Source organism: Pseudopodoces humilis, chromosome 23 (genome assembly GCF_049639895.1).
Source record: "Pseudopodoces humilis isolate 2021_Gansu_Grassland_sample_001 chromosome 23, ASM4963989v1, whole genome shotgun sequence".
NCBI classification, from domain to species: domain Eukaryota; kingdom Metazoa; phylum Chordata; class Aves; order Passeriformes; family Paridae; genus Pseudopodoces; species Pseudopodoces humilis.
The window spans coordinates 3,660,639-3,687,365 of NC_142222.1; the positions used below are offsets into that span (position 1 = coordinate 3,660,639).

Genomic DNA, 26,727 nt, shown 5'->3' on the forward strand with positions numbered 1-26,727 from the left:
CACCGCGGGCACGGGGCGGCGTCGTGACGTTGGGTACGGCACCGGGAGCGGGTCCCACCGGGAGCGGCACCGGGAGCGGCACCGGGAGCGGCACCGGGAGCGGCACCGGGAGCGGCACCGGGAGCGGCACCGGGAGCGGCACCGGGAGCGGCACCGGGAGCGGCACCGGGACCCGGATCCTGCCGCTCTGGCCGCCCTGGTGAGCAGGTCCCAGCCCATGGCCGGCCCCTCAGGACACAGAGCGGGAACAAAGATGAGGAAGGGGCTGGAGCATCCCCCAGGAAAGGCTGAGGGAGCTGGGGCGGCGGGAAGGGGACCCCATCCGTGTGTAAATGCCCCAGAAGGGTGACAGGGGCCTGCGCCAGGCGCTGCTCTCCAGGAAATGCCACCTGGGCATGAGGAACATCTGCTGCCCTGGGCAGTGACCGCTCCCTTCCGCGGGACCTGTGTTTGTGTGGGGGCATCTCAGAGACACCCGTGTGTTCGTGAGGATTCCTGTGTCCCCAGAATGTATTTAAAAAAAAAAAAATTTAAAAGTTGCTTTTAAGACAATTTAAAGGATGCCATTCCTTGGCCTGGTTGTTGGGTTGGAATGGAGTGCCCAGATAACCCTTCCTGATGCTCAGTATCCATGGCGACACTAAAGATTTCCCACTGTCTCCTGTCCTGTCTCGTTTCCAGGGATGATCCCGTGCCAGGGGGATGGACAGGAGTACCTTGCCAGCAGTGGCACAAGAGCTCTTGAGAGAGATCAAAAAGGCTTTCCAGGAGACCTCACAGGGTACGTGAAGGATGCCAGCAGTGGTCAGGAGCCTGTCACACCCTGAGGGAGTGATGAGGGTCCTTGGCCTCCCCTTTTTTACCAGACCCCCTTGTCTCAGGGACAGCCTTCACCTTTGTGTCCTTTTTTGTGACAACAGACGGGTGTGAAGCACAGATAATGAGGAGCAGCCCCTTCTCCAAGTCTAATTGAAAAATCACACCAGTTTGGACTCTTTTTTTTTTTTTTAATGTGAGGTTTCAGGGTAATGCTGCTTCTCAGAACTCCTGGTGCACGTGGTCACACTTGAGGGATGATAAATTAATGCCTCTGGGCAGGAATTCTGCTGTGCCCTCTGCCCTGCTGGTTTTATAGACTCACCAGTCCCAAAAGTGGAGTTGGAAAGGGAAATTTCCCAAAGTCGCTGCCTGGCTGACCGGCAGAGGGGGTGTGCTGGTGATCCCAGCTGGGAACAACCTCCCAGCGCTTCAGGGAAACGAGCACAAGGCAGCAGTGAAATCCTGGCCAGTTCCAGCAGCTAGGTTAAGAACAATTACCTTTGCTGGATCTGTGCGAAGAGAATATTAATGTTTGTGTTTACTGGATGAGTTGCACAGAATGGCTCTTCCCAAGGAAAGTGTCTGCTGAAGGAATATTTTTAACTGCACAAAGGCCAAACAAATAAGAATTCAGATAAATCTGTCTTGAGCACTACGTGGGAGTGAGGAATGGGCAGAAACTTCATGTCTACACTGTCAGAGTGACAGCTTTTTGGCACACTTGCATTATGGCTCCTGTCAGGTTAGAGTAGATCCAAAATCTACATGTGACTTTTAAAAGAGCTTTATAAATCCTGTTGTAAACTGAGCAAAAGAAGAAGTTTACATTCCTTTAAAGATGTCCTTAAAGCAGCAGAGTGATACTAAAGCACACATTTGAGACAGAGCTGTGGAGACAAAATGATTGATCCTTTTGCAGAATTAAATTCAAATAAAGCTGGAAAATTCAAATCAACAGTGCAAAGTCATAGAGAATATTTTGAATTGTTGAAAGAAAAGGATTTTAAAGTCAAAAATTCAGATCTTCCAGTGGGATATAGAGACAGAGTACACTGTGTCCCCTGGGTGACAACAGAAAGATCAGAGAGGACAAGCAGAGCCTGAGCTGTCAGCTACAACAAACACTGCTGTGCTTGAGTGTAACTTTCCATCTTAAGGAGAAGTTCCAATAAATGAGGACACAGTGTTTCAGTGGGCTGTATGGAAAGCCATAAACTGGTGGCGCCCTGCAAGAGTGTGTTGGGGAAAAAAAACAACATTTTTAAAGTCATGATGCCAGAGTTCTCAACTCATGGCAGGAGAGCTTCAGGGAAAATAATAAATATATTTTTAACCAGCTTCTTAAACTGAGAGTAAGATGCTGAGCTTCCTGCCTTTTATTGTGTGCTTTTGAATGTCATAAAAGAAAGTACACTGGGGCTTCTGCTTTTCTTTTTCAAATGAATCCCTGTGGTGATTGCTGTACTTGGTAACTGCCTTAGCACTGTGCATGAGCATTTCACTGCTCCTTGTTGCTTTTTTGGTGGCTAGAGAGGATGTTGAGAGCACTGCAGTCCTGTGTGACCTCTGGGTGTACCTTGGGGGGACAGTGACCCTCCTGTCATGTGAAATTCTGTGAAAACACATTTCCTTTTCTTTCTGTTGCAGTCCCTGATGACCTGCTGCTGGGGTGAGTGTCTTCTGCTTCGGTTCCTGCCCCAGTGTTCTGCTGAAGGGCAGCTGGTGTCAGCTTTCATCACTGTTTTCCCCTGTGTTTGACCAAGTGCTGCTGAAACACAAAAATGCCAGTGGTTTTGGTGGTAGTGGAAATGAAGGTCCTGAAGGGGTTTTTTCGAGATACTCACAAAATTATCTCTGTATCACTGCATCTCCTGTAATGACTTGTTCTAATTTAAACCCTGGATATTTAACCTGATCTCTGAGTCCAGCCTCAGGTCTGGAAGGAGTTTGCTGTGGGAGTGGATTGTGTTGCAGGCTGATTCATCCCTCTGCCTTCCTGCCACTGTGAGCACCCTGAGCTCACTCCTGTTTGAGTCATGGGCACCTGTGATGGAGAGGGAGAAGTGTCCTTATCATCACCCTGCACAAGGGAATTGTTAACTTGGAGGCTGAGAGTTTTCTTTTGTTTAGGGGCAGTCTCAGGTCGGCTTTGTCACCCTTGTGAATACTTTGGTCATTCCCAGCAGTGACCTAAGAGATCCAAGTTTCACAGCTTCAGCCCTCACCAGTTGGTGCTGAAGGTGGAGAAAAGGGACTGTCACTGTGAGACTTTTCAGATCCATCTGTAACCTTGTGGTCCTGCCTGCCAGGGTATGAGATCATTGGGAACCCTTCAGGCCTTAATTACTTTGTGTTAAAGTTATCTGACACGACATCTGTGGAAGGTGTGTTGACTCCCTCTCCTGGGACCACAGTGGCCTTTGAAAGATGGGATTAGATTTGAAAGCTTTTGTTTACTTCCCCTTAGAAAAGAAAAGAGAAAAGAAATTCTCTTGTTAGGTTTAATAATGGTTGGGTGGTAACTCTTGGCAGCCAGATTCCCATCCATTCCCTGCATCCAGGAGCTCAGAAGTATTCTAATTTCCCAATCTCTCCCAAATCTCCAAAGTCTTTGAATTTCCTGTGGGCATTTCCTGTTGAACTGATCAAATTATATACACAAGAAAAGAATTTCCTAAATTTGAAAAGAGTTCCTGAAACTCACTGAACTCATCCCCCTTACAGTCCCAAACCTAATCATTAAGGAATGTATTATGTTAAGCATTCCCCACCCACCTCCTCACAGCCCCCAGACAGAGCCAGCCCTTCTTGCCTTGAGTTTGTGCAAGTTTTGGTCTTCCTGGAATCTGTCTGTCTGCTTGGCTGCTTATCAGTGAGCTTGACTCAGCCCTGCTGGGGCTCTGCCTTGCTCAGTCCTCCCTGCACTTGGAAACTTTCCCCTTTCTCTTGGTCTCCTGCTCGTGTTTGGTGCTATCTCTTCATCACTGCTGATTTTCTTGTTGTTTACCCTTGGAATCAATCTAGACTACACAGATTTTTCTCAGCGGGTGAAAGGTCTGTAAAGTTAACTGAATTGCCCCTGAGCTCTTTGGAAATGCTCAAAGCAGCTGGATTTACTGGTCTAGAATGACTTTGAAACCCATTAGCTGTCTGGACAATAGGCTGAAGGTGTAGATATCCATATTTAACACACACCTTTTCCGATACCCCTGCACAGCACCAGCAGGAGATAAAATCCCCCTTTGGGATGTGCAGTGATCCCCATCCCAGGCACTCCCTCATCCATAAATGCTGTGCATCCCTGCACATGTCCTGCCTGAAAGGGAAAGGGTTTTTAGCGGGAGTGGAGGGACATCAGGCACATGCTGCCCCTGGGTGTTTATCTGTAATAACTTGGCTGTCTCTGAGCCCTGCTCATAGCTGGGTCACAGATGTAAAACTGATGCTATCTGGTGTCTCCATGTGCAGTGGAGTGTCTTTGAGTAATTCCCTGGTGTTCTCCAGCTTCCTTCTGATGCAGTTTGGTGGGTAGAGAAGGGATAACTTTCCCCCAGTTGTGCCTGTGATAGAGATGTGATCGCTACAAAATGACCCACTCATTCCCCAGGGTTTGAGCCGATTTCCAGGGGATGAGGAAGGAGCCCCAGATCCTTTTGCTCCAGGAGCTGTGGATCATCCTTGCTCTCCCCTTTCCCTGGGAGCTGTGTAGTCCATGCCCAGAGGTGGGATTCAAGACTGAGTGATCAGTCCAGGGCAGTACATGCAGGACAGCCTGGCTGCACAGCTGAGGTGGCCCAGAGCACGAAACCCTTTGCTGTGAGTGCTGGCAAGTCTGGCTCCGTGTGCTCCACTAAAATCCCTTTGTGCTCGTGGGACATTTTCAGCAGCTGCAGTAAGGAAAATGTCTTACTTTTGCAATGGGCACCTTCTGGGCTCCTCTGTGCCCTGGGGCTGAGCCAGCTGGTCTCCCTTTTTGCTGTGACATAACTAGAGACACATTCTCTTCCAGGCTGAAGTTCATTTTTGGCCCATCTACAGTCCCAGCTCTGGATCTGGTGGATCAGCGTTCTGTCACCCAGATCAGGTCCCCCAGTGGAAGGACTCTCTACCAGGTACATGCTTCTCTTTGCTCTTGCTTTCTGCTGGTTTCCAGTTGGCATCTGAGACTGTTTTCCTGATTTGCAGAGCATAGATAAACACAGAGAGGACACCAGTGTTTTACAAACTCCTGAAGTGACACTGGAGAGCAGCAGATTTAGAGCAGCACAGTTCAGAACAATTTTCTTTGTGGCTCCCAGCCAGCCAGAGACAATGTATTGTTTGTGGGCATCACAATCAAGAGGAAGTTTTCCAGGGATTGCTAATTTTGCTTTATTACTCTCATCCTATCCAGCAAAGGAAGTTCTTCCTCTTGACCAGTTGTACACAGCTCAGTGTTATCTGCCATCATTGCCTTTCTTTCCTCTCATGACCTCTGCTTGGCAGGGGATCTCTGCTGCCTGGGAGGAAGCAATGCAGGCCAAACCCATGGGTTTCATTCTGGTTCAGTGTGGCCAAGGCTGTGAATCATGGAAACATCCCCATGAAATGGAATTTTGCAGAGAAGAGCTCACCACAGCCCTGAGATCAAGCACAGCACAGGCTGGGTGTGAGGTGAGAAGAGGAGCCATTGATATTTCACTCTCACCTTTCTGTGCTGTGCACAATTCCTTGTTCTGTGGTCCCCCAGCACTGGTGGCATCTCTTTTAGGACAGTCTCTGTGCTGTGAGCCATTGACCAGCTGCATCCAGCCCATGGCTTTCAGAGTCAGAGGGACACTGCTGTGCCCTGCTTGAGCACTAGGACCCTGTGCCCAAAAGATTTTGCTCAAGAAGCACCAATTCCTTCTCAACACTCCCAACCCCCTCAAGTAGCACAGCCCACCTAGGGCTGGGCCTGGCTCTGTGCTTTTCACACACCAGGGAAGGGGGAATGTCTTTGCTCACTGCTGTGGCACTCAAAAGGAACATTTCCAAGTGTCCCCTCTGCAAAGGACCTTTTCTCCTCCCCTGGAGGCGTTTTGGGGTCGTGTAGGGTGAGAAAAAGGCTGTGAAGTCAGGTGTGGCTGATGGCACAAACCCTTCTCACGTGTTCAGAGCTTGCACAGTTTGCACACGGAGCCTGTATCACTTCTGGGGCCACGGAGAGGACACGGGCTCCTCCAGAGGAGCATGAATCATAACCAGGGCTCAAGAACAGCCTTGGGTTCCAGTTGAGGGCTTGCCTGTGGAATTTTGATAAACCTAGGATGCTTCCAGCACCCACAGACAGCCTTGCTGATTAATTGAATGCTCAAAGGCTTTCCCTTTTTTACTGTTTCTTGTCTGAAAATGCCACTGGGCAGAGAACAGTCATATTCTCCTTGCAGAGCTTTGTCAGGCCCTGCAGGCTAAGGCACAGCTTTGCTGGGCATCAGTTAATAATCCACAGATATTAATATTGGGCTCAATTGGTGCACACTGAAAAGGAACAAGTGTCAGAACTGCTCTCCTGCCTCTTCAGGGAGAGGGAGCCTCTGGTTTCCCTGTGGAGAAGGAACCCCTGGACAGCAGGGTCAGGGAGTTAATGCAGGACAAACCTCCAGGAAGGAGGTTCCTGTGTGCCTCCAGCTGCAGTCATCTTCAGTGGAGCTTGATTAAGGCCACACTGATGAGTTCATTAACAGAGGAATCTGAAGAGATATTTTCTCTGGGGGTGTGAGGTTGGTGCCATTGTGAAATCCTCCCTCATCACAGCTATCTGAGATGCAGAAACGAAGAGCAGAGTCTACCCTGGGGCTGGAGCAGCGACAGGAACACATCTGGGGCCATAGAAACTGAACCCCTGGGTGGGTTCTGCACTGGAGTCACTGGCTCTTCATTCCTGTGTGCTGTGGAAATGTTGGAAATGTGTGGAAATGTCCCCAGCTGTGCTCCAGGGGAGAGGGGCATCCATGGCTGCCTGGACACTGCACAATCATCCCTGTTAATCATCCCCCACAAAGTCAGCCCTGCCATCTCCACCCAGATGTGGTTGAGCTGGAATGTGAGGTGGTGCTTCCACTTGCAGCTGGCTCTGGAGAACTCTTTGAGGCCATGAGGCTGGTTCTGTTGTGAAACTCCTTTGGGTCATTATAGCCAAATCTGAGCTGGTGATTCCATATCACCTAGCACATCTCAGGTCCTGCTTCAGGGGAGGAAGGCTCTGCTCAGACAGGCCCTGTTGTGTAGGCAGCTCTTGCTCTCAGGAGCTGAGATGGGAGAAGAAAGAGCCCTCAGTCAAATGAAAGCTGAGATTTGTCTCTCAGTGCCCTTGCTGTTTAACAGAGTAGCACTGATGGAGTGAGGCACGATGCCTCAGAGCTGAAATCATCCCAGGAGAGCTTGGGTGATAGCTGCCAAGCTGATGTCAGGGGTAAATCCTACCTGCTGCAGGGATGGTGGGTCTGGCTGGTGGTGGAGCTGTGCTGGATGTGGCAGTGTTGACCTGGCAGCATTTGGGGCACCCTTTAGCTCTGAGCTGTGGCAGTGCTTCAGCCCTGCCAGCTGGCACTTGCACCGCTCACATCCTGCACCTTCACTGGGGATTTTTTTCATTATGTCCTTTTTTCATTAGTTTCCTAGAACTGTGTGGCAGATGCCCCACTGTGAAGGGTTTGAGCAGCAGGCCCTGGCACAGGCTGTGGTGCTGCCTGTCTGTCTGTCCATGTGCTGGTGCCTCAGCTGACCGTGCTGTGCCCCCATACCCTGGCACAGACACCTCCAGGGGGATTTTTCCTCACTGAGGCCCAGGGATGAGGACAGCAGAAGGAAATCGGTGCCTGGCTGGGCTGCAGCTGGCCAGGAACAGAGGCACCTTTTTCTCCCAGTCTTTGGATTTTAGATTTTGCCTTATTAGGCAGAGTCTCTGTTCTTGCCATCTAGGTCAGGATGGGGGAAGGCTGAGCTCAGCCCAAATCTGGCAGTGTCTGTCTGTGGCTTCCCCCCCTCCCCAAAGAAAAATACTTCTGAAGGGAAGGCACCATCACAATCCTTCATCTTGGAAATAACAATCAAAGGGGCTACAGAAAAACAAACTTATCACAAGTGAAACAAACTCAGCCTGCAGTAAAAGGAGGACCCAGGGGAAAGGCCAGACTGAGAAAAAAAATGGTTTACCCTGAAATGAGAATGTGAGTTTTGTGTCCTGGATCTGCTGGGAGTGAGGGGGACTTTGAGGCATTGGCACTTCTGTGGGAGAGCCTAAACTTCTGGATGTTCCCTGTTGGGCAGAGGGTGCAGGGAGAGCTCCAGGGAACAGGGGAAGGCTCCCCATGGAAGTGCAGCTTTGGACTGTGAGGGACAATGTTCCCCTGGAGGGGTTTGGAATGCCAGGGATGTCCTGGAGGGGAGCAGCACTCTGCAGAGCTCCACTGCCTTTTCACTTTTTGTGTTTATCTTTGGATTTGGGGGTGTGTGTGCCACAAACCCAGCCAGTCTACAGCCTGGGGTGGGTGATGTGACCTCCAAGCCCTGGGCCCTGTGCAAGTCTGTTCTGCTCCTGCAGATCATAAAGTAGTTTCCTAAAAGCTATTTTCCAGTCTTGAAGGGACCAAAAGAGGAATAATAATCCATAGGCTGGCTTTCCTATATCCTGCAGTCAGCTCCAGCAGCTCACAGATTGCTCCGTGCTGGAAAAAAATGCTTCCCTCACCTGTTTGCTCACCCTGGTGCCTCAGTACCAGCCTTGCAAGGAAAAGCATGTGGGAAAAGCAGGCAGTGCTGTTCCCAAAGCAGAGATGGAGCAGGGAGGGCTTCTCTGGAGACTTCAGCTTTGTTTATTCAGGCAGATCTGGATTCCAGTAGCTACAGCTGGTTTTGAGCAGAACAGCCTTCAGTGGTTGGGAAAGGAGAGCAAATGCTCAGTGCTGCTCTCCTGTCCCGGCCCATGGTGGCTGTGGGCTCGTAGCTGGGCTCTGTGTGACTCCTGGAGCTCAGGGAGTGGTGCCACTGCCCCCTTCCCAGCCCTTCAGAATCAGACAGGTCCCTGGGGCTGGGGTCTGCTGCAGGCACAGGTACAGGACACCCTCACCTGCAGGGAGAGAAGCTTGTAGAGAACATGAGAAAGCTGAGGAGCTCCAAGCTTAGGTGGGTCACTTCAGCGTTTGGGGACACTTCGGTACTGTGACATGTCCCCCTCACTGCTGGGTCAGTGCAGACCCAGCCTGAGGCAGAGAAATTAAAGTGAATCCTGCCTCTGACTCCTCACCTGCCTCTGTTTCAGGTCCTTGGAAGCTCAGGCAAACTCTACACCTGCTACAGCTCCTGCCACTTCTGCACATGCCCCGCCTTTGAGTTTTCTGTGTTGCAGAAGAGTGAGAGCCTTCTGGTGAGTTCTCTTCCTCAGCCTGGCATGGAGAGAGGGCCCAAAGCTCTGCCCTGAAATTCCCAAACAAACAGGAGTGTGGAGCTGACCACGCAGGCTGAGCCTGACCCACTGTGTCCCTGGCCTCTGAGAGCCCGATTTTGGGTGCAGGGAGGGGTTTTGGGGGTCAGCAGTGGTGGGGAGGGTGCCAGGAGCCAGGATCTGTGTGGCAGGTCCCTGCATGGCACAACTGGGGACACTGAGCACCACCTGTGCCAGGAGGGAACCACGCTCCTGGGAGGGTTGAGCACTTCATTAAACACATTTTGGCCAGGATGGATTCCTGGTCCAGACAGAGCTGACATTCCAGCCTTGCTCCTGCTGTTAACTTTGCAGTGCAAACACATCCTGGCTGTCTACCTCAGCCAGGCCATGGGGGCCTGCCAGGAACTGGCTGTGTCTGAGGAGCAGCTCACAAACATCCTCCTGGCTGAGGAAGAGGATGAAGGATGAAGGATTTGGATCACTCCTGGCTGTGTAGCTGGCATTTTTAATATCTACAGGGCTGTCAAATGCTCATTGTGGTTAGTAGATTTCTTCCTGTGCTGCAGCAAAGCGTGATGTTAATTATCAGCCTGGTACTGATAAATTAATTAGGCCTGTGTTGACTTCAGTTTCATTTATTTATGCTGTTTTTGGGATTTCTGAAGATGTTCAAACTAATCTGTAATAATTGTGATGTCAGAATGCAAGTAGTTCTACAGGTCTCTGTGATCCACAGATCAAAGAGCTGCTGTGGCTCTTTGCAGGTGGCAGCTCAGAGCAATTTCTGATTTTTCAGTGGCAAACCTGGTCCAGGGACTAGGGCAGGGACCCCTCAGCACTCTGAGGCTGGTGACAGCTCTGTGCTTCCACTGGAATGGGATCTTTGGAAGCATCAACGTGGTTGCTGTGCTTGAAATGAAACATTTTCAGACACACTGACCACCTCAAGGCTGCTTCCCTGGGACTCAGCTCCTTCCTGCTGTGATTCCCTGTCCTTGCTGTCCCCCCTGGGGGCAGTGTGGCCTTTTGTGCTTGTGTGAACGCGTCAACCACAAGAAATAAGAGGGCACAGGCTGAGCCAGGTGCTGGGGATGGTAAATGAAACATTTTGTATGTAAATAACAGTTACTGCAAGTACAAAATCTGAGCAACATGAGGAGAACACGTCCATCCATGTACATCAGAGCAGTGGCAGTGACAGCTGAATGGCCACAGCTGCACTCACTACAGAAACTCCTCTGCTGTTTTTGCTTCACATTTTTATAGAAACCTTCAGTTTTTTATTGAGGGGAGCAAGGGAAGTGTCCTATTTTTATTTTGCCTTGAAATATCTTTGGCTCAGATCCACAAAGGCACTTCATGTGCCCAGTGACCATGACCTGGGCCAGAGTTAATGCCTGACAGCCCAAAGGCACATCTGGACTGCTCCATGTCCATATGCAGGAATTCTGAGCTGCACTGGAAGCTCTCACATGTGGACAAAGGTTCTGGGACCTTCTTTCTTGGTGTTACAGCACTGAAAGTTTCACTCTGTTGCTGCTGTGAGAGTCTGGGTTGGTTTCAGGCAGCCAAAGGGAGAGATTCCATCCTTTGTTGTGAGAATAAATGTGGCTTGCAACCACTTGGCACCACAGCCAGAGCTGCAGGTGAAACCCTGCTTGTCTCCAGCTGTGATTAACAGGAGGAACAGGGCCAAAGATAACACGGGAGGGAAGGAATGAAGGGAGGAGAGAGCCAGGCCCTGCCCAAATGGCAGGAGGTGGCCCCTGTGTCAGCTGGCTGCTGACCAAGGCAGATGCAGCAAAGATGAATGGGGCTGTTAGAGGAGAAGCACTTGGGACAGTGGTTTGAACTGCTCAGACTCATGCTGGAAATACCAATCTCTGAGACACTGAGCTGTAGCTAAATTTGGACATTGCATAAACACGTGCAAACCCATTCAGAGCTCTCTGGTGATTTCACCCAGGTTTGGGGCTGAGCTGCTCCAATGGCACTGAAATCCAGCACTCCCAGGGAACCATTCCCTGTGTATGGTGGGCCCAGAGTCATTCCTGCAGCTCTTGCCTGCTGGCAGGAACAAGATTTCTTCAGCTTTGCAATTGATTTTTACACCATATTTGTCGTTATATGTGCCAGAGTAATGAAACTCTTGAGGTGTGTACCCCCCTTTTAGTGCAACAGAATTTAAAAAAAATATAGAGTTGATTTCTGTGTGATTCAAGTACAATTTTTCAGGGATAAAAATATAAAAATTCCTATTAGGGAGGGGAAAAAAGCATTCACATCTGGAGGTTACAGGGCTGCAGAGGTGCCCCAGCCAGACCAAGCTTTAGGAATCAGGTGAGCTGCAGCACCCACCTCTTAGAGCTAAAACCTGCACTTGAGGAAGCTCTGCAAGGCTGGCAGATCTTGACCTGGGAGCAGAAATTGTAGAGCTCGTGTCCCCAAGGCAGAGTGACACTGGCCTTGATGGCTCTGGTTTAGATGAGCCAAGATCATTGGGGCGCTTCTGCCTCCTGCTTTTTGATAGCTGGAAACAGATCTGCAAGCAAACCTGAAGCACTGGGCTGCACAGTCCTGTGGACCAAAGTGATTTAAAGGCAATAAAACCTCTGCTCTAAAACCTTGGTCAAACCTTTTCTCAAATCTTTCAGTAAATGGGGTTTCCATGCTGGGCTACCTGGTTTTCCCCATCCACACAGTCCCTCCCCCTCAGTGCCTGGAACACAGATTCAGTTTCACATCAGCAACTGGGCTAAGTAAGACATTTTCCCATCAGAGAATACAAGCTGCATCAAACAATTGATGGAATAATTAGGGTATTACCAAAGTGCTGACAAGTTTGGTCTTAGAGAACAACTCAAAAATCAGACACAAAATTATTACTCCTAAATGAAACAAAATATTAAAAAATAATAATAATAATAATTAAAATAAAGATCCTATGACTTGACATGAGCAGCACAACTGGGGAAACACCCCCCCAGGCAGGTGAGTCTTTCCCAGTCAGTGTTTGACCTGGAAACACCTGTAAAGGAAACACAACAGGATCACAGCTCTCACACACCCTGGGGCTCCAGAGGAGGGTGAGCTGCACTCAGTGTCCCCGCTCAGGTCACTCCTCTGTGAGGCACGATGTTAATTACAAAAATTAAAATAAAAACACAGCTGCACAAGTGCATAGTGGTCATCTCTGAGCACTCCTGGGACTGCTGCCATGGGGCAGGGCAGTGCCAGGGATGGGCTGGACACCCAGGGGCAGCAGGGGCAGGGTCATACAGTCACCGAGGCCACGGGGGAGCTGATGTTGATGACAGTCAGGTTCTGGGTGTTGTCAGAGGGGCACTTGGGGAGGTCGTCGGCCTTGCAGAGGATCTTGGAGAGGATCTTGCGGAAGGTGCAGTGGAAATCCCGGATCCTGTAGGCGTAGATGATGGGGTTGATGACAGAATTGGCGTGGGAGAGGATGATGGCCACGTACATCACCCACTCGGGCTTGGATCTGGAGAAGCCCTCGTGGAAGTGCGTGATGCAGTTCAAGATGTGCAGGGGCAGCCAGCAGAAGGCAAAAAGCCCCACAATGATGGCCAGAGACTTGGCTGCGTGCACCTCCTTCTGCAGGGTGGTCCTGGAGTTGCCCATCAGCTCGATCTGGTGCAGCTGCTTGCAGGCCACCATGAATATCTTGATGTAGATCCCCAGCATGATGACGAGTGGGAGCAGCACACAGCCAAAGAAGTTGAAGTAGACCATGTAGCTCATGGTCACCACATTCTCAAAGAGGCATGAGATGAAGCAGCCATGGGGCTCTGTCCCAGGCTCAGCCCCTGTCTCGTTGGTGGCATTGGGACAGCCACTCATGGCTTTGTTCCAGCCCATCAGTGGGGTCAGTCCAATCCCAAAGGACAGGAGCCACAGCACTGCGATGAGTCCCCTCGCCCGCTTGCCGGTCACCAGGCTGTTGTACCTGCAGCCCCGGGACAAAACCACAGTGAATGTTACATAAAGAGCACTGGTGACTTCCCTGCAGTTAAAGTCATCAGTGTTCTGGTTAATGAGACAAAAGCCACACCCACGAGGGAGCCTCACCTCTCTGATCACCCGAGGGGCAAAAACTCTCACCTGTGCTTTCCACCCACAGCCCATGATTTGGGGAGATGATTCATTTACTATTCCTGAGAGGCGCCAGGCCCTGCCCCAGCCCACAAACCCCCTGCAAGGGCAGGGAAGGGACTCGGAGTCTTAAAAAAGGCTTTAGCATTGTGTGATCCTAAACCTCCAGGTGCCAGCAGGGCACGGGCAGGGAGGCTCCCTGGGACTGATGCTCTCTGGCTCTGAGCAGCCACTGCTGGGCCAATTCCTGGGCTGACCCCGTTCAGCTGGGGCAATGCTGGTGCCCATTTCTGCATTGCAATCCCACATGGGTTATGGAGAAGCTCTGCTGTGGCCCAGGGACAAGTTTGTGCAGTGCTGAGCCTGGTGCTGCCCCACACTTTCCTCATCCCACTGAGTCCCTTCATGGCCCCTCCTGACCTCAGATGCTCAGAGACACAAACAGAGCTGGAATGTAAAGCAGCAAAAGTCTGGTGTGGGAGCAACCAGAAAAAAAATCAAAGCATCAGTTGGACCCTTGTCTGGAGATAGGAAGAACCAGCAAGTGCCAGAAGAGAAACCCACTCCTGTCCCCTCCACTGCCACTGAGAATCTGCTGGTTGCCACATGTCCCCTCCTTCCCACACCCTTCTCTCAGTGCTTGTTTACTCTGGCTTGGCTGCCCTGCTCCTCCTTTTCTAAGAACATTTGTTCTGATTTTCTTCCGGCCCGTGAAGCAGGGGAGGGTTTTATTCCCACAGAACTGCAGCTGTGCCTGTGAATCACAGCAATACCTCCGTTTGAGCTGAGCCTCCTGCTCCTCCTGCAAGGACAGGGGGGACAGTGGGGGTCTGCCAGCACCAACTGGGAGTCAAAGATGGGCTGGGGGAGCTCTCAGCTCCTTCTTCAGGCATGAGGTGGGCTGGCTGGGAGGACACAGGAGCTGCTGAATTGTGGACACAGTCCAAGGGTTGGTGTCAGAAGTGTAGATCCAGCCACTGAGGGGCTTCTCCTGCATTTTTATCTCATTATTAATAAGTTTCAATACTTCAGAAGATGAGAAGTTCTCAAAGAGAGCATCAGTGAGGCCAAGCCTGTTGCTTTTGAGACCCCGCATTAAGTTTCCAGGACCTGGAGCTGGTCTGGGCTTGTGGGATCTGAAATCATTGAGATTTGAGCAAGTTGACAGAAATCCCATCTCTTGGCAAAGTTTGAGCCTTGAGCTACAGCCCTGGCCAAGCTCAGTCAGCGCTGCAGAGGCACCAGGAGCTGCTGCTCTCTCAGCTCCACAGCAGAAAGGGAAAACTGCAGCTCTGTGGCTTGTGCTTGCCCTGCTTAGAGGATCTCTCCAAGTGCTCCATCCCAAAAACTGCCATGGTGAGACTGGAAAATGCCAAAGGGCCCATTGAATAGAAACAGAAACTGAAGGAATGGAGGGGTTTGTGTGCTCAGGAGCAGAATCTGCTATGGCCATGCTGAGGTCCCAGGCTGGTGACTTTCGCTGCTGCCTCTTGCTGAGAACGTTTGGCCCCAAATAAGGCTTCTTCCATCTGTTCTCCTGAACTCTTCTGCTAAGATAAGGCTTGGCTTGAAGGTTTACAAGACCAGTCAAGAAGCAACTTAATGTTCCAGTGGCTGTACTGGTGGCCTGTTTATTTTAGAGCTGCTCCTCTTCCCAGTGCTCCCAGCGGAGCTGCAGCTGGGACTGCAGCACGTGCATTTTTATATCCTCTGAGAGAAGATGTAAAAACATTCTGGGCTCCCAGTCTGCAAGAGCCAGAGCTGAGCAATGGGGAGGGCTGGAGGCCCAGGGAAGAGGTGGAGATGGCTTTTTACAGGAAATAAATGCCCTGCTTGGATGAGCTCTTCGTTTCCCCAGAATTTGCATTGCAAAGCCCTCCCACCATCTCAGCATCCAGCTGATGGCAGGTGCTGGTGATGGTCATTGCTGTGGCCAGCCAGAAGAGCCCACGGTGAAATTGAGAATAGCCTGATGTCCTAGAATTGTTCATTAATTACTTTGTTATTACCTTAATACACTCATTTGGTGGGACTCTGCCTGTATTGCCCTTAAGTCAACAGAAGTTAAGCACATACTCAAAAAAAAAATTAATGAATGTCACCAGATCCAGGTAAGAGAAGTCTCACAAGCTCTTCCCTAAGCTCTATAAATAAACAGAGTCAGTGAAGAACCAACAGATTTTCACAACTCAGAATTCTCCCTCCTTCATTCTCTTTTAGGTTTAATATTATTAGGCAAAAACCCCAACCTATTAAAATAAATTTACTCACCTAAGTCTGTTCAACTAATGTATAACAAATATTGAACCACCTCTGCGCTTCCACCTAGAGGCACCAAATGTTGCTTTAATGTAAATAACAGCTGAATATTTTAAAATTATTTAGTGGAATTAAATAACCTGGCAATGCATTAGTTCCTCTTACACCACCAGGTAAATTCTCTTCACTGGTGCAATCACCATGAAGGCTTTAATTATCCTGCCCTCCCAATGGACACATGGGAGCCCTGACGCTGTCGTGGGGTGAGCCAGTCCCCTGTCCTGAGCTGTACACGGGCCACCAGGGCCACTGCAGGAGGACAAGTGCTCTAAGGAGAGCTCAGCTGTCTCCATTGTCCCTGCCCCCCATGGGCCACAAAGGCTCCAGCTGAGGCTCCACTGGGGCTGGACGAGGTGTCCCCTGCTCCTGGTGGCCTTCCCACAGCAGGCATCCCCCCAAAACCCAGAGTTCTCCTGGAAGAGCATCACAGCAAACACCAAAAGGGCGAGTTCTGTTAGGAAGTCCCACTGTGTGTTGGTAGGATGGTTTGGGTTGGGGTTTTTTTGCATTTCTGCTGCCATTTCCTGGGGCTGGGAAGCAGCCAGGTGTCCCAGGCTGGTGCTGAGCACAGCTGGCACCGAGCAGGACACGCTGCCAGCCCGGCCTCAGCAGTTTGGCTCCCAAAGGCAGGAACTGAGTCATGTCCTGCAAGTCCCTGGCATCTGCCCACCAGCCCCTGCTGGGCCCTGGGGAGCTCACCCCAGCCCTGCTGCCCCTGAGCTCTGTCAAACAGGGAAAGCACAGCAGGAGAAATTCAGCTTTTGGGGTGATGGGCTTGGGGTAGGAACAGCAGCCTGGGGGAAACACTCTGGAATGGGACTGTTGTTGCCACATTATTTACCTTAGAGAGCAGCAACAGGAGAATCCTGCCTGTCCCCAAGCAGCCCAAAAGGGTGAACACATCAAAGCCTTGTGGTGCCACACAGCCCTTGCCCTCATCATGTCCCTGTGCCAGAGCAGAGGCTGCTCAAGCACTTTGGGTTCTCCCACTGCCTCCAGAGCAGGATCAGCCTCCGATGAACAATTTCAAACCTTAAATTCCACACTCACACATGGCTTGTGCTCCCTCCCCACTGTGCCCCTGCCCAGGCTGCTGGATGCAGGCAGAGGAGCAGATGGAGTTGGCAGAACTTGGACCAGGCAGGTGCTCTGGTACAAACAACCAGTGACAATTCATGTATTTCTATTTTAAGTGTGAAGGGAAATGCACAGACACCTCCATTCACAAGGGGTGAGAGCAGCTCGGCTGCCAAGCATTGTGTCCTTGTCACCTCCTCACAGCTGTACTTTGCTTCTTGCTCTTTTTTTAAATATATATATATATTTTTAGCTATAATAAAGTGAGCACCATTGCTGCCTCTGTGCTCCATGCACAGCCAGGAATGGAGATCACACACCAGCTGAGATATCCTGGCAGGACATTTTAAATGAATCGTTAATTGCACCTTAGAGAGGAGGGGGAAAGAGAAAAAGAAATAAAAAGCTGTGCTGTTTAACCAGGAAGGAGTTGGCGGCCAGAGATGTGATCAGTGGTGACACAATCAGCTGGGGAAGTGGGACATCTGTGAGTGTCCCTGTCCCGGGCAGACAAATCACTTCCTCCCACATCTGTCCCCATTGTGCACAGGGACAACAGCAGCACTGCCGGCCTTCCGCTGGGCAGGGGCTGTCACAGCCACACTGTCACACTGTCAGTCACTGTCACTGTCACACTGTCACTGCCACACTGTCACTGTCACTGTCACACTGTCACACTGTCACTGTCACTGTCACACTGTCACACTGTCACTGTCACACTGTCACTGTCACTGTCACACTGTCACTGTCACTGTCACACTGTCACATTGTCACTGTCACACTGTTGCCAGCCCCGGCTCAGGTGAGCTCCCGGGGGCAGGAAGACCAGAGAAACAGGCACACCCAGCCCTGGGGATGCCTCTCGGGTGGAAGGTCCCCTCCCCCGGGTCCCCGTGTCCCCAGCACCAGTCCCGCCTATCAAACAAGTTTAAATCCCTGTCCCAGCTCTCCTCCAGGCACTGAACCCTCCGGGGAGCGCTCCTTGCCCGGGGTGGGGACAGAGCCGGGAGAGGGGCAGCGCCCTCGGCTGTGCAGCAGCGTGGGAACGAGGGAAAGGGATCGAACCTGCAAATGGCACTGGGGAATCCGGGAGTCACAGGGGAACAGGCGCTGCCAGGGGCTCGGGACAGCGCCTGCTGAGCGCTGCCAGCACCGGCGAGCTGCATCTCTCGCAGCAGCACCGAGGCGTTCGCGTGTGGGAGGGATCTCGGCTGAGAAAAAGTGACTGAAAACTGAACTCAGACACCGAGGCTGGGAGCGGGGCGGGCTCACACCCTGCCTGGGGCAAACTGAGGCCAACAGAGCCCCGAGCACAGGAAGGAAATGAGCCCGGCCCCCTCTCCCTGCGCGCTGCTTCCACACTCCAGCATCCCCCCACATGCGAACAGCAGCAGCTGCCCCAAAACGCCCCTGTGCCTGCAGGAGAGTGTGATACTGGTGTGATACTGGTGTGACACTGGTGTGATACTGGTGTGATACTGGTGTGACACTGGTGTGACACTGGTGTGATACTGGTGTGATACTGGTGTGACACTGGTGTGACACTGGTGTGATACTGGTGTGATACTGGTGTGACACTGGTGTGACACCGGTGTGCAATCAGAGTGATACTGGTGTGATACTGGTGTGACACTGGTGTGACACTGGTGTGCAATCAGAGTGATACTGGTGTGATACTGGTGTGACACTGGTGTGACACTGGTGTGACACCGGTGTGCAATCAGAGTGATACTGGTGTGATACTGGTGTGACACTGGTGTGACACTGGTGTGACACTGGTGCTTTGTGTTTCTGAGTCTTGAACACCACCCCCGCTCTCCCCTGTTTAAGACCTCAGCCCCACCCTCCCCCGGGGCTCTGCAGCCCAGCCTCATCAACCCGCTGGGGCCCGGGGCTGGGAGTTTTTGTCCTTCCGAGCCTCACCCGGGGGCTGAGTTCCAGGTCCTGGCAGAGGTGAGGTGGGGCCTGGGATTCAGAGGCGGCTGTTTGGGTGCGATCCCGTGTCCCAGACAGCTCTGAGTGCTGCCCCTGCCCGTGCCCTGCTCACTGCGATAGCAGGTAAGGGTGGGAGACAGCAGATCTCTGCTGGATCTCTCTGCAATGAAAGGGGTGCACCCCCCTTCCCAAAGCTTCCAAACCACTGCCTTTCCACCCACCAGCCCCACCAAGCTGCTGCTCAGCTGCCCTCACTGCAGAGCCCTGACCGCCCTCCCCAGGGGCTGGGGGACCTGGCAGGGTCAGCACTGAGCCCATTGTGCCTCATCCCAGCCTATTCCAGCAGCTCCGGGAGCCCGTCCCATCCTCTCCTCCCTGCCTGGCCAGGTTGGACAGAGCACCCAGCCCTGTTCCAGCACATGGGGCACATCCCATGGAAGGTTTGAGCAGTGGGAAGGGGGAACATGGCCTAGAGCTGCTCCTGCAGGGACTGTGCTCTGTCCCTTGTCCCCAGTGGATCCACCAGCTCTGGTCCCAGTGAGACCAGGGCCCAGATGGCACTGAAGGGTGTAAGAGCAGGGACACACACACACACACACACACACACACACAGGGACATCCCCAGGATGCACTCTCAGCTTATCTGTGGCTCATGCCCAGGCCTGATATTATCCATTGGATGAGAGTTAATCCTCTCTTTGCATTGCACACATTCCCTAAACATTTTGGTTTTGTGTCTTTTCTCTGGAAGATCAAAATATCCTGCTTTATTTCAAAAGTTGCTTTTTTAAAAAAAGTTACAGATTGAGCTGGCCAAAACAGAATAAAAACCTTCTAAATCCAAAGATCTGGGCTCTGACTCAGCCTGGAGATCAGTGCCCTCAGCCAACAGCCTGGAAGCGTCCCTGATGTTCCCTGGCATCCCTGCTGTCCCCCAGCTTCTGCAGAAGCTGTGTCAGGGCAGAGGTCCCAAAGAGGTCCAAGTTCCTTTTCCTGTCAGGACTTTTGTTTTTTGGGAGGGAAGTGGCCTCAAAGGTGCAGGAAAGATATAAAAATCTGGAACATGCATTTTAAGGAAAGCAGGCTGCTCACAGCTAAAAATAGCTGTGATTTCTCCTCTCTACTTTATTACCACAAGGGCACATGTTGACTCCTGTGTATTCCTGATTTTTGTTGTTGAGTTTTGGCTGCATCCAAAGGCTGGAGTGAGTGGCAGCCCTGTGAGATCCTCCCACATCCTCTGGGCCCAGCTTGGCTGACATAAACAATGTGACAGCTCCATTGCTCAAGAGAACACCCCAGCCCTCCTGCCCTTGCTGGGTCTGTGGCACTTGCAGTTTATAACTCAGTGATAACCAGGGCCAGGCATAGCATCCTGTGGGATGGGGAGGCTCTGGAAGCAGGGATAAGGATGCTCAGGGAGTGGGCACAGCACAGGAGCCACACAGAGACTATTCCCAGGGGTTCAGATGAAGGGCAGTGCAAGGACCAAAGGAAATGAGGCAAGGGCACAAGGAGGAAGAGCAGCTGCAGTTCTGTGTGCTGGTGGCACTCACACAGTGGCAGCTGAACACCAAGAGGATTTTCTCTGCTCCCCAGTGGCTCCAGCCCTCCCACTTGACATCAAACCCCACCAGTTTGCTTTGCTGAGCAACAAGCTGGGAGTTGACAGGGACTGGGAACAAATCTTTGCTGGGGAAGGCAGAGGGAACCCCTCCTCTGCAGCAGAGGGGAGCAGTGAGGGCGGGCAGAGCCTCAGCATCAGCCACTCTGGAAAGAATGAGGGAAAACCAGCAACAATCCAAATTTAATCTGTCCCACGAGGATAGCAGGAAGGAGCTGCACTGTTGCCTTCCTCATGTCAAAGCCAAGGGGGGGCAGCAGCTCCTGTGGGATACTGGCAGGAGCAGAGGAAGATCAGGGTAGCACCATGAACAGATCCTGATCCCATTAACTGATTGTGAATCCATAGGAGGATCCTCTGTCTGCAGAAGGGGCAGCAAGAGCTCAAAGATGTGCAAAAGGGAGAGAATGTGGCTGGGACCCTGCTCCAATTCATAGCAAAGCTTCCCTGGAACATCAGTCCTGCACATCTGCAAGGGGTAAAGTTGAAGATGGAGAGAACTAAACCCAGGACAAGCAGCAGATCAGCTCAAATCCCAGGGAGCTGGGGATAATTTTCCCATGCTGGGATGTTTGCCAGGCAGCAGCAACATATCCACTGTCCTGCAGGAGGTACCAGTGGACAGGGGCACACACAGCGTGTTGTTACTCACTGTTTCATTCTTCTTTTGCCTTCCAAATACAGATTCTTTTCTCCCTCCCTAATTCCTGACACGTTTGTTCCAGGCATCCCTCCCTAGCTACAATTCTTTGCCACGCCAAAGGATTTGAGTTAACGCAAATAAAAGGAAACTGTTTTATTCCACCTACAAATCTTCTTTGGCTCACAGCTATGGGACAGTGGGGTGAAATCCAGCCCTGGAAGAAGCCAGAGAGCCGAAGTCTCTATGCCAAGTGCTCTCTGCAGGATGGATTTGCTGCTGTTGAGAGATGCTCGATTCCCTGGCTTGGATATTCTGCTTGGAGGAAATGCTGTGGGGGGGGTCAGGCTGGCAGAGGAGAGCTGGGATGGAGCTGTGTCCCTGGGCACAGGGATGGGCACACGGGGGTGGCAGCAGCCAGGAGGGTGCAGGAAGAGGGGACACAGGACAAGGAGCTGCATCCTGGTGATGGCCAAGAGAGAAGGGACCCAGGGAAGGGCTCGGAGCTGCAGCTGCACAGAGTGGGCAGCGTGGGTGGGGGCTTCTCCACAAACAGTAAATTCATCAAAAGCAAACAAGCGAAATACGAGTTTCGAGGGACAGAAAGAATTCATGGCTTCGGGTCAAATTCAGCAATATTTTTAGCCAGAAGAGGGAGGGTTCTAAACCACCATTTTTAAAATAAGACTTTTTGTTCTGCATTTCTCCAGATGAGAAGTTGTCAGTTCCTTCCCCAGTGAAGAAGTCTTGACCTCAAACAGCAGCACAACCACATTGGAAGGGTTGGGCAACTCAACCCAAAATCTGCCAGGTTGGTCAGGATCACTTTGCTTCACTGAAACCTCCCAACATCACTGTTCCAGTTTCACTGAAACAATTTTCCTCTTCCCCACGGGATTTCTTGGTTCAGCCACAGAGCTGAAAAATCCATTATTAGCCTAGCTGTAATGCAAAGTTCTGCTGTACCCCAGCCCACAGGCCTACCCAACCTCTCAAACAGCTCTGAAATGGTATTAAATAATGTGGCATAGCCAGTCCTTAATGTCCCTGCCGAGCTTTCCACAGGGAGCTGATGGAGCACTGGCTGTGACAAGGACACTCATCTGCTCTGCGACAACCACATTATTTATGGTAATTGCTGGACAGGGCAGGGCACAAATCATTTTTGTATGAAATGAGGCCTGGTATCAGCCTCTGCACTGGCCTCCAGAATGGGTGTTTTAATGAGAAAAGCTTTTCCTACAGTCTCCATTCCTAGAAATGGATGATCAGCTTCCCGTTCCCACAGCACAACGCTGATTCCAGAAATGGCACATGCTCCTGCCCAGAGAGGGTGGTGGGAGAAGTTCCCTGCCAGCAGCACCGTGGAGCTCTGCATTATTCCCAGGAATAATGGTGCTGAAGAGAAAACTCCAACCAAGCCTTGCTGGAAAAACCCTGCTGCAGTAGAAAAGGGAGCCTGTGTAGATTTATAACCTCCTCTATCCCCTTTTGGTCTTTGCTGTACAACTGAAAAAAAGCCTTTTGGTATCAGTCCCTAAATCTCCTGTCAGTGGCCTGCCCACTGTCCTGCTCCTCACAGGGAGAACTCGCCTCCCTGGAAAGGACTTTTTTACTCACTGGTTTTTTCTGAGAGCACTGAATTAGGCCTCAATGCCAAGAGGGAGTTTAATCCAAATTTTGCACCTCAGCCAGCCTAGGATGGGACTCCGTGGTCTCCATTTGCGTCCAACTCAAAAGCACTCGTAGGAATAAAGATGTTTGTACAAATGAAATAAAAGATTTGGTGTGAGATGGGGTAAGGAAAACAAAGCTGGGAAAGAATCCTGAAGCAAGGCAAAACTGCCCTGGAATGAACTGCCCTGATGGAGAGTCGAGCAAACCTGCTCAAGACCAGGATTGGGGGAAAAAGCGTGGAGGAAACACTGGCTGTTTTGTCAGTTGGCAAAGCCACTTCCCTTCTGTGAGCACAGGAATGATCCCTCTGAGCATTTCTGATCCTCGGCTTCCCCCTGGATCTCAGCAGAGCAGAAACCCCTCACCACAGTTTCCTCAGCTGCAGAAAGTTGAGTTGCCTGTGGTACAAAAATAGTTATTGCCTGACAGCTTGTGGCCAGGGCTGTGATGAAACTGAACAATCTGAGCTGCTGCTGTGCCGCTGCCCTGCCATCGTGAGAAAGCCCTGGACAAATGGGTGGAAAAGACACCACAGCATTCTCCTGAGCCAGGGTGGGTCTGTGAGCCCGGCTGGGAGGGTCAGAAACAGGGTCAGGGATGCTGGAAACAACCCGTCCCTGTCCCTGTCCCTGCTCTGCTGCAAGTCTGCTCCCGCTTGCACGACATCCCCCGGAATTTCCACGAGCCGTGCTGTGATGATGCACAGCCACGCTTTTCCACCGCTGCCTGATGACTAATTAATGTTTGCTCAACCTATGGGAGGTCTCAGATGCAAGGTGCCAGAACAGGGTGAAAGGGTTTTCTTTTTCTGAGTCGTTTTGGGGTGACTTCACTGCTCGTGCACGAGAGATGCCGGGGACGAGCAGTACCCAGGAAAGCTGCGGCTCTCCGGAGTTCAGCTGAGGTCCCTGTGCCACATCTGCCCTGTTTCCCCACGGCCTCTGCTCTTGGCCAGTCCCCGGAGCTGTCCTGGACTGCCGGGGGTCGCTCCATCAGTGGCTCATTCCCAGGGAAGGACTGAGACATGGGGGAGACTGAGACGAACAAACTCAGGTCGTTCATAATGAAAAGGCCGGGCTTTGGTGCACTTCAGCTTAAGGAAGCTGCTGCACCAGCCCACTGAGAGGTGCCTGTAATTTCTCTTCCATACAGTTTTCCCCATTTTAGTTCAATTCCCACGAATTAGAGGGAAACCAATTCATGTCTTGGATGCTGCACTTGGATGGGACTGAAATGTAAAACTCCAAAATCTGACGTGTGAATCTTTCTGCTCTCCTCTTCTCCTTTCACAGCAGGAATTAGGAAAGAGTGGCTGCTCCTCTATTTAATTACCTGGGAGCTGCCTGGACACCACAATAAAGGGGCTGTATAAATACCTACACGGATGAGCCACAACCATCCCAAACACGGCCTTTCACCACTGCAGGCCCCCGCGAGAAGCCACTGACCCTCCCAAGGCAAACATCTTCAAGAAACCGAACTTCCAGGTGTATTTTGAAGCAAGAGGTGTGATACTGATCCCAGTCCTGCAGCGAGTGCCAAACCTCTGCTATTCTCGTCACCTGTGTGCCCCAAAACTTTGGAGCAGGACTGGAGGTGAGAAGTTACTGCACGCTAAGAGCAGGAAGGTCTGACCCAGGCTGTCAGGGAATGTGGCTGCCCTCCCACTCCAATCTCTTACCTCAGCGGGATCTTAATAGCCAGGTACCTGTCGATGGCCACCGCCAGCAGGCTGAAAATGGAGCTTTGGGTCAGCACCAGCACGAAACAGGCGAAGAAGAGGCAGCTGTGAAAATCCACCTGGAAGCCAATGCTGATGGTGATGGCGAAAGGGATGGCCAGCAACCCCACGGCGATGTCAGCCACCGCCAGAGACACCAGGAAATAGTTGGTGGCGTTCTTCAAGGTGCTGTTGATGGCCACAGCCCAGCAGACCAGCACGTTGCCAGCGATGGAGAGCACGGCGATGATGAGCTCCAGCACGATGTAGGTGGTTTTCAGAGTGTCCATGGCGAGAGCCCAGCACCCGGAGCAGGCGCTGCTCATGGGAAGAAGGGACTTTCCGCCGGGCTCTCTCCCGCAGGTACCGACACGCCACGGGGCAGCCGAACGCCCATGTCTGGGCTCCCCGCGGCCCTGGGGGGCCGGAGGGGCGCGGCGAGCCCCGGGCCGCGGCCCCCCGCTGCCCGCACGGCCCGGCCCCCGCCCGGCATCCGCGGCTCTGCTCAGCGCCCGCCCGCAGCCACCGCCACCCGCGGGGCCATCGGGGCTGCTCCGCCCGGGGCTGCCGCTCCTGGGGCTGCTCCTCCGCCCGGGGCTGCTGCTCCCCCGCCCGGGGCTGCCGCTCCTGGGGCTGCTCCTCCGCCCGGGGCTGCCGCTCCTGGGGCTGCTCCTCCGCCCGGGGCTGCCCCTCCCGGGGCTGCTGCTCCTCCGCCCGGGGATGCTCCTCCCGGGGACGCTGCTCCGCTGCCGCCCGCTCCTCGCGCAAAAGCCGCTGCCGGCGGTGGCGGGGCTATTTCTGCTCGTGGGGCGAGCGGGGCGGGGAGTGCGCGGCGCGGAGCCATTGGCCGGGACCCGGCGGCACCGGCACCGCGCCCCCGCAGCGCCCGGCCCCGGACGGCTCCCCCCGGCCCCGATCCCGCACCCCCGGCCCCGGACGGCTCCCCTGACCCGGCGTGTGCGGCTCCCCGGAGGTTTTGGGCACCGCTTTGCGCAATTCTCAATAAAAAGTTGCCTTCGCTGTCCCCAGACTCGAGGACTCCGGATGCTGCTGCTGCTGCTCCGGGACACCGGGGTTGCCGCAGCAAAAGAAAAAAAAGTTCGCCACCAGGAGAGGCTGATCCAAAGTACGGGATTTCACAAAATCCTGGCAGTGCTCGATCTCTGGATGGTTATGGCACAGCGGGACATTTCCTGATGTAAGAAATGGCAAAATACCACGGATTAGCAAATGCCATTACAGGGCTGAAGCGGTCGAGTTTTGGTCTAAGGAGCTTAAGGAAAATGATATCTGAAGGGGTTCTCTGCTCTGGTGGATCTTAAAACAGCCTGGAAGGTGAAGATATTTAATAACTGGTTACCTTTTCATTGCAGGTTTCACGCTTTATATTGCATTCACCATCAAAACACAGAACAGAGATTGAACTTCCCACCACTGCTGAAACATCCGCAGCACTGAATAGTCCAGGGTAGAAAGTGGAAAAAATTACAAACAATTAAAGAAAAGAAACCTTCCTATAGCAAACAGAAAATAAAAGACATTGCCATTGACTTTTTTTTTTTTTTAAACAAAGTTGTAAACTAAATCCTGTGGAAGGGAATGCTTTCTAAGGATCCAGAGTTAAATCAGAGCAAAAAACATGGGGAAAATAGGACTGAAATGATTCCTTTGGTTGTAGTACAAATGGAAACACTCCTGCTGACCAGCAATGCTTTGGGTCAGACAAATGGGGACTCTTAATTTATATTGAACAAAGTAATTTTTATCGAGTTAAGACATTTCAGGATGCTGAAAGCAAAGCTGTGCCAGGGGTCCATTGAATTTGATGGCAACACACAGAAGGATCTGCACATGGGAGTATCGCTGCCCTTTGTCCTTTGGATTCTAGGCACTGTACTGTCACAGTAAGAACCAAGCCCACAATGGCATTTACAGGGAAGCCCTTAAATCCCGGGATTCAAACCTCAGTGTTTGCCTGGAAGTGCCCTGAAAGGAGCAGCGGAGTTTGAGGTGAGCTCAAGGTTCACAGCCCCAGGTCTGGCTGCTCCATCAGTTCTGACTGGATCCTGAACTTGCCCACACTGGTTTCGTTTATTTATTATTTTGGGATGAGTGCAGTTTCCCTCATGCAGAGCCTGTTCTAATTGTGTAAACTATCATGGAAAAGCACTTTTCTCCCCAAAGGGATGGATTTACATCAGGGTTTTTACACACATTATTTTCCTAGTGCTGGGATGTGCCAACAGCCACCTTCTTCTGCTTTACAGCACCTCAGCAAAACCAGAATTAACTTTCTGCATAGATGGATACATTTTATTAGAGAAAGATCTGCTTTTGTGATCATAGAAGCTATTGTGATCATGGAAGGATTACTACAGGCTGAGCCCAGGGAAACT

General features: G+C 51.9%; 2 protein-coding genes across 6 annotated transcripts; one reads left to right on the forward strand and one right to left on the reverse strand.

Annotated features, from left to right (window-relative positions):
* Positions 1-11: 11 nt before the first annotated feature.
* On the forward strand, positions 12-24,296 carry ZSWIM7 (zinc finger SWIM-type containing 7). 5 transcript variants are annotated; one of them, XR_015774417.1, is made up of 8 exons: positions 12-33; positions 682-781; positions 2,467-2,488; positions 4,829-4,931; positions 9,101-9,205; positions 20,643-20,772; positions 21,645-21,745; positions 23,904-24,296. XR_015774417.1 is itself a non-coding variant. In XM_005525744.3 (6 exons), the coding sequence occupies exons 2-6, from the start codon at positions 703-705 to the stop codon at positions 9,692-9,694; spliced, it is 426 nt and encodes a 141-aa protein (XP_005525801.1). In that variant the 5' UTR covers positions 18-199; positions 682-702; the 3' UTR covers positions 9,695-9,849. The 5 variants fall into 5 exon arrangements, 1 of the variants encoding a protein (XP_005525801.1); XR_015774416.1 differs by having other exon boundaries at positions 18-199; XR_015774418.1 differs by lacking the exon at positions 2,467-2,488 and having other exon boundaries at positions 18-199.
* On the reverse strand, positions 9,994-24,797 carry ADORA2B (adenosine A2b receptor). The gene is made up of 2 exons (XM_005525745.3): positions 24,293-24,797; positions 9,994-13,193 (listed from the first exon to the last, which is right to left on the reverse strand). Exons 1-2 carry the CDS (start codon positions 24,655-24,657, stop codon positions 12,500-12,502), a joined length of 1,059 nt encoding a protein of 352 aa, XP_005525802.1. The 5' UTR covers positions 24,658-24,797; the 3' UTR covers positions 9,994-12,499.
* Positions 24,798-26,727: the final 1,930 nt, after the last annotated feature.

Bases quoted from the DNA above. Each gene is read 5' to 3' on its own strand.
- ZSWIM7 (XM_005525744.3), top strand. From the start codon at position 703: ATGGACAGGAGTACCTTGCCAGCAGTGGCACAAGAGCTCTTGAGAGAG. The intron at 4,932-9,100 runs GTACATGCTTCT...CCTCTGTTTCAG, and splicing joins GTGGAAGGACTCTCTACCAG to GTCCTTGGAAGCTCAGGCAA. The intron at 9,206-9,577 runs GTGAGTTCTCTT...TTAACTTTGCAG, and splicing joins AGAAGAGTGAGAGCCTTCTG to TGCAAACACATCCTGGCTGT.
- ADORA2B (XM_005525745.3), bottom strand. From the start codon at position 24,657: ATGAGCAGCGCCTGCTCCGGGTGCTGGGCTCTCGCCATGGACACTCTG. The intron at 13,194-24,292 runs GTAAGAGATTGG...CCGGGGCTGCAG, and splicing joins GCTATTAAGATCCCGCTGAG to GTACAACAGCCTGGTGACCG.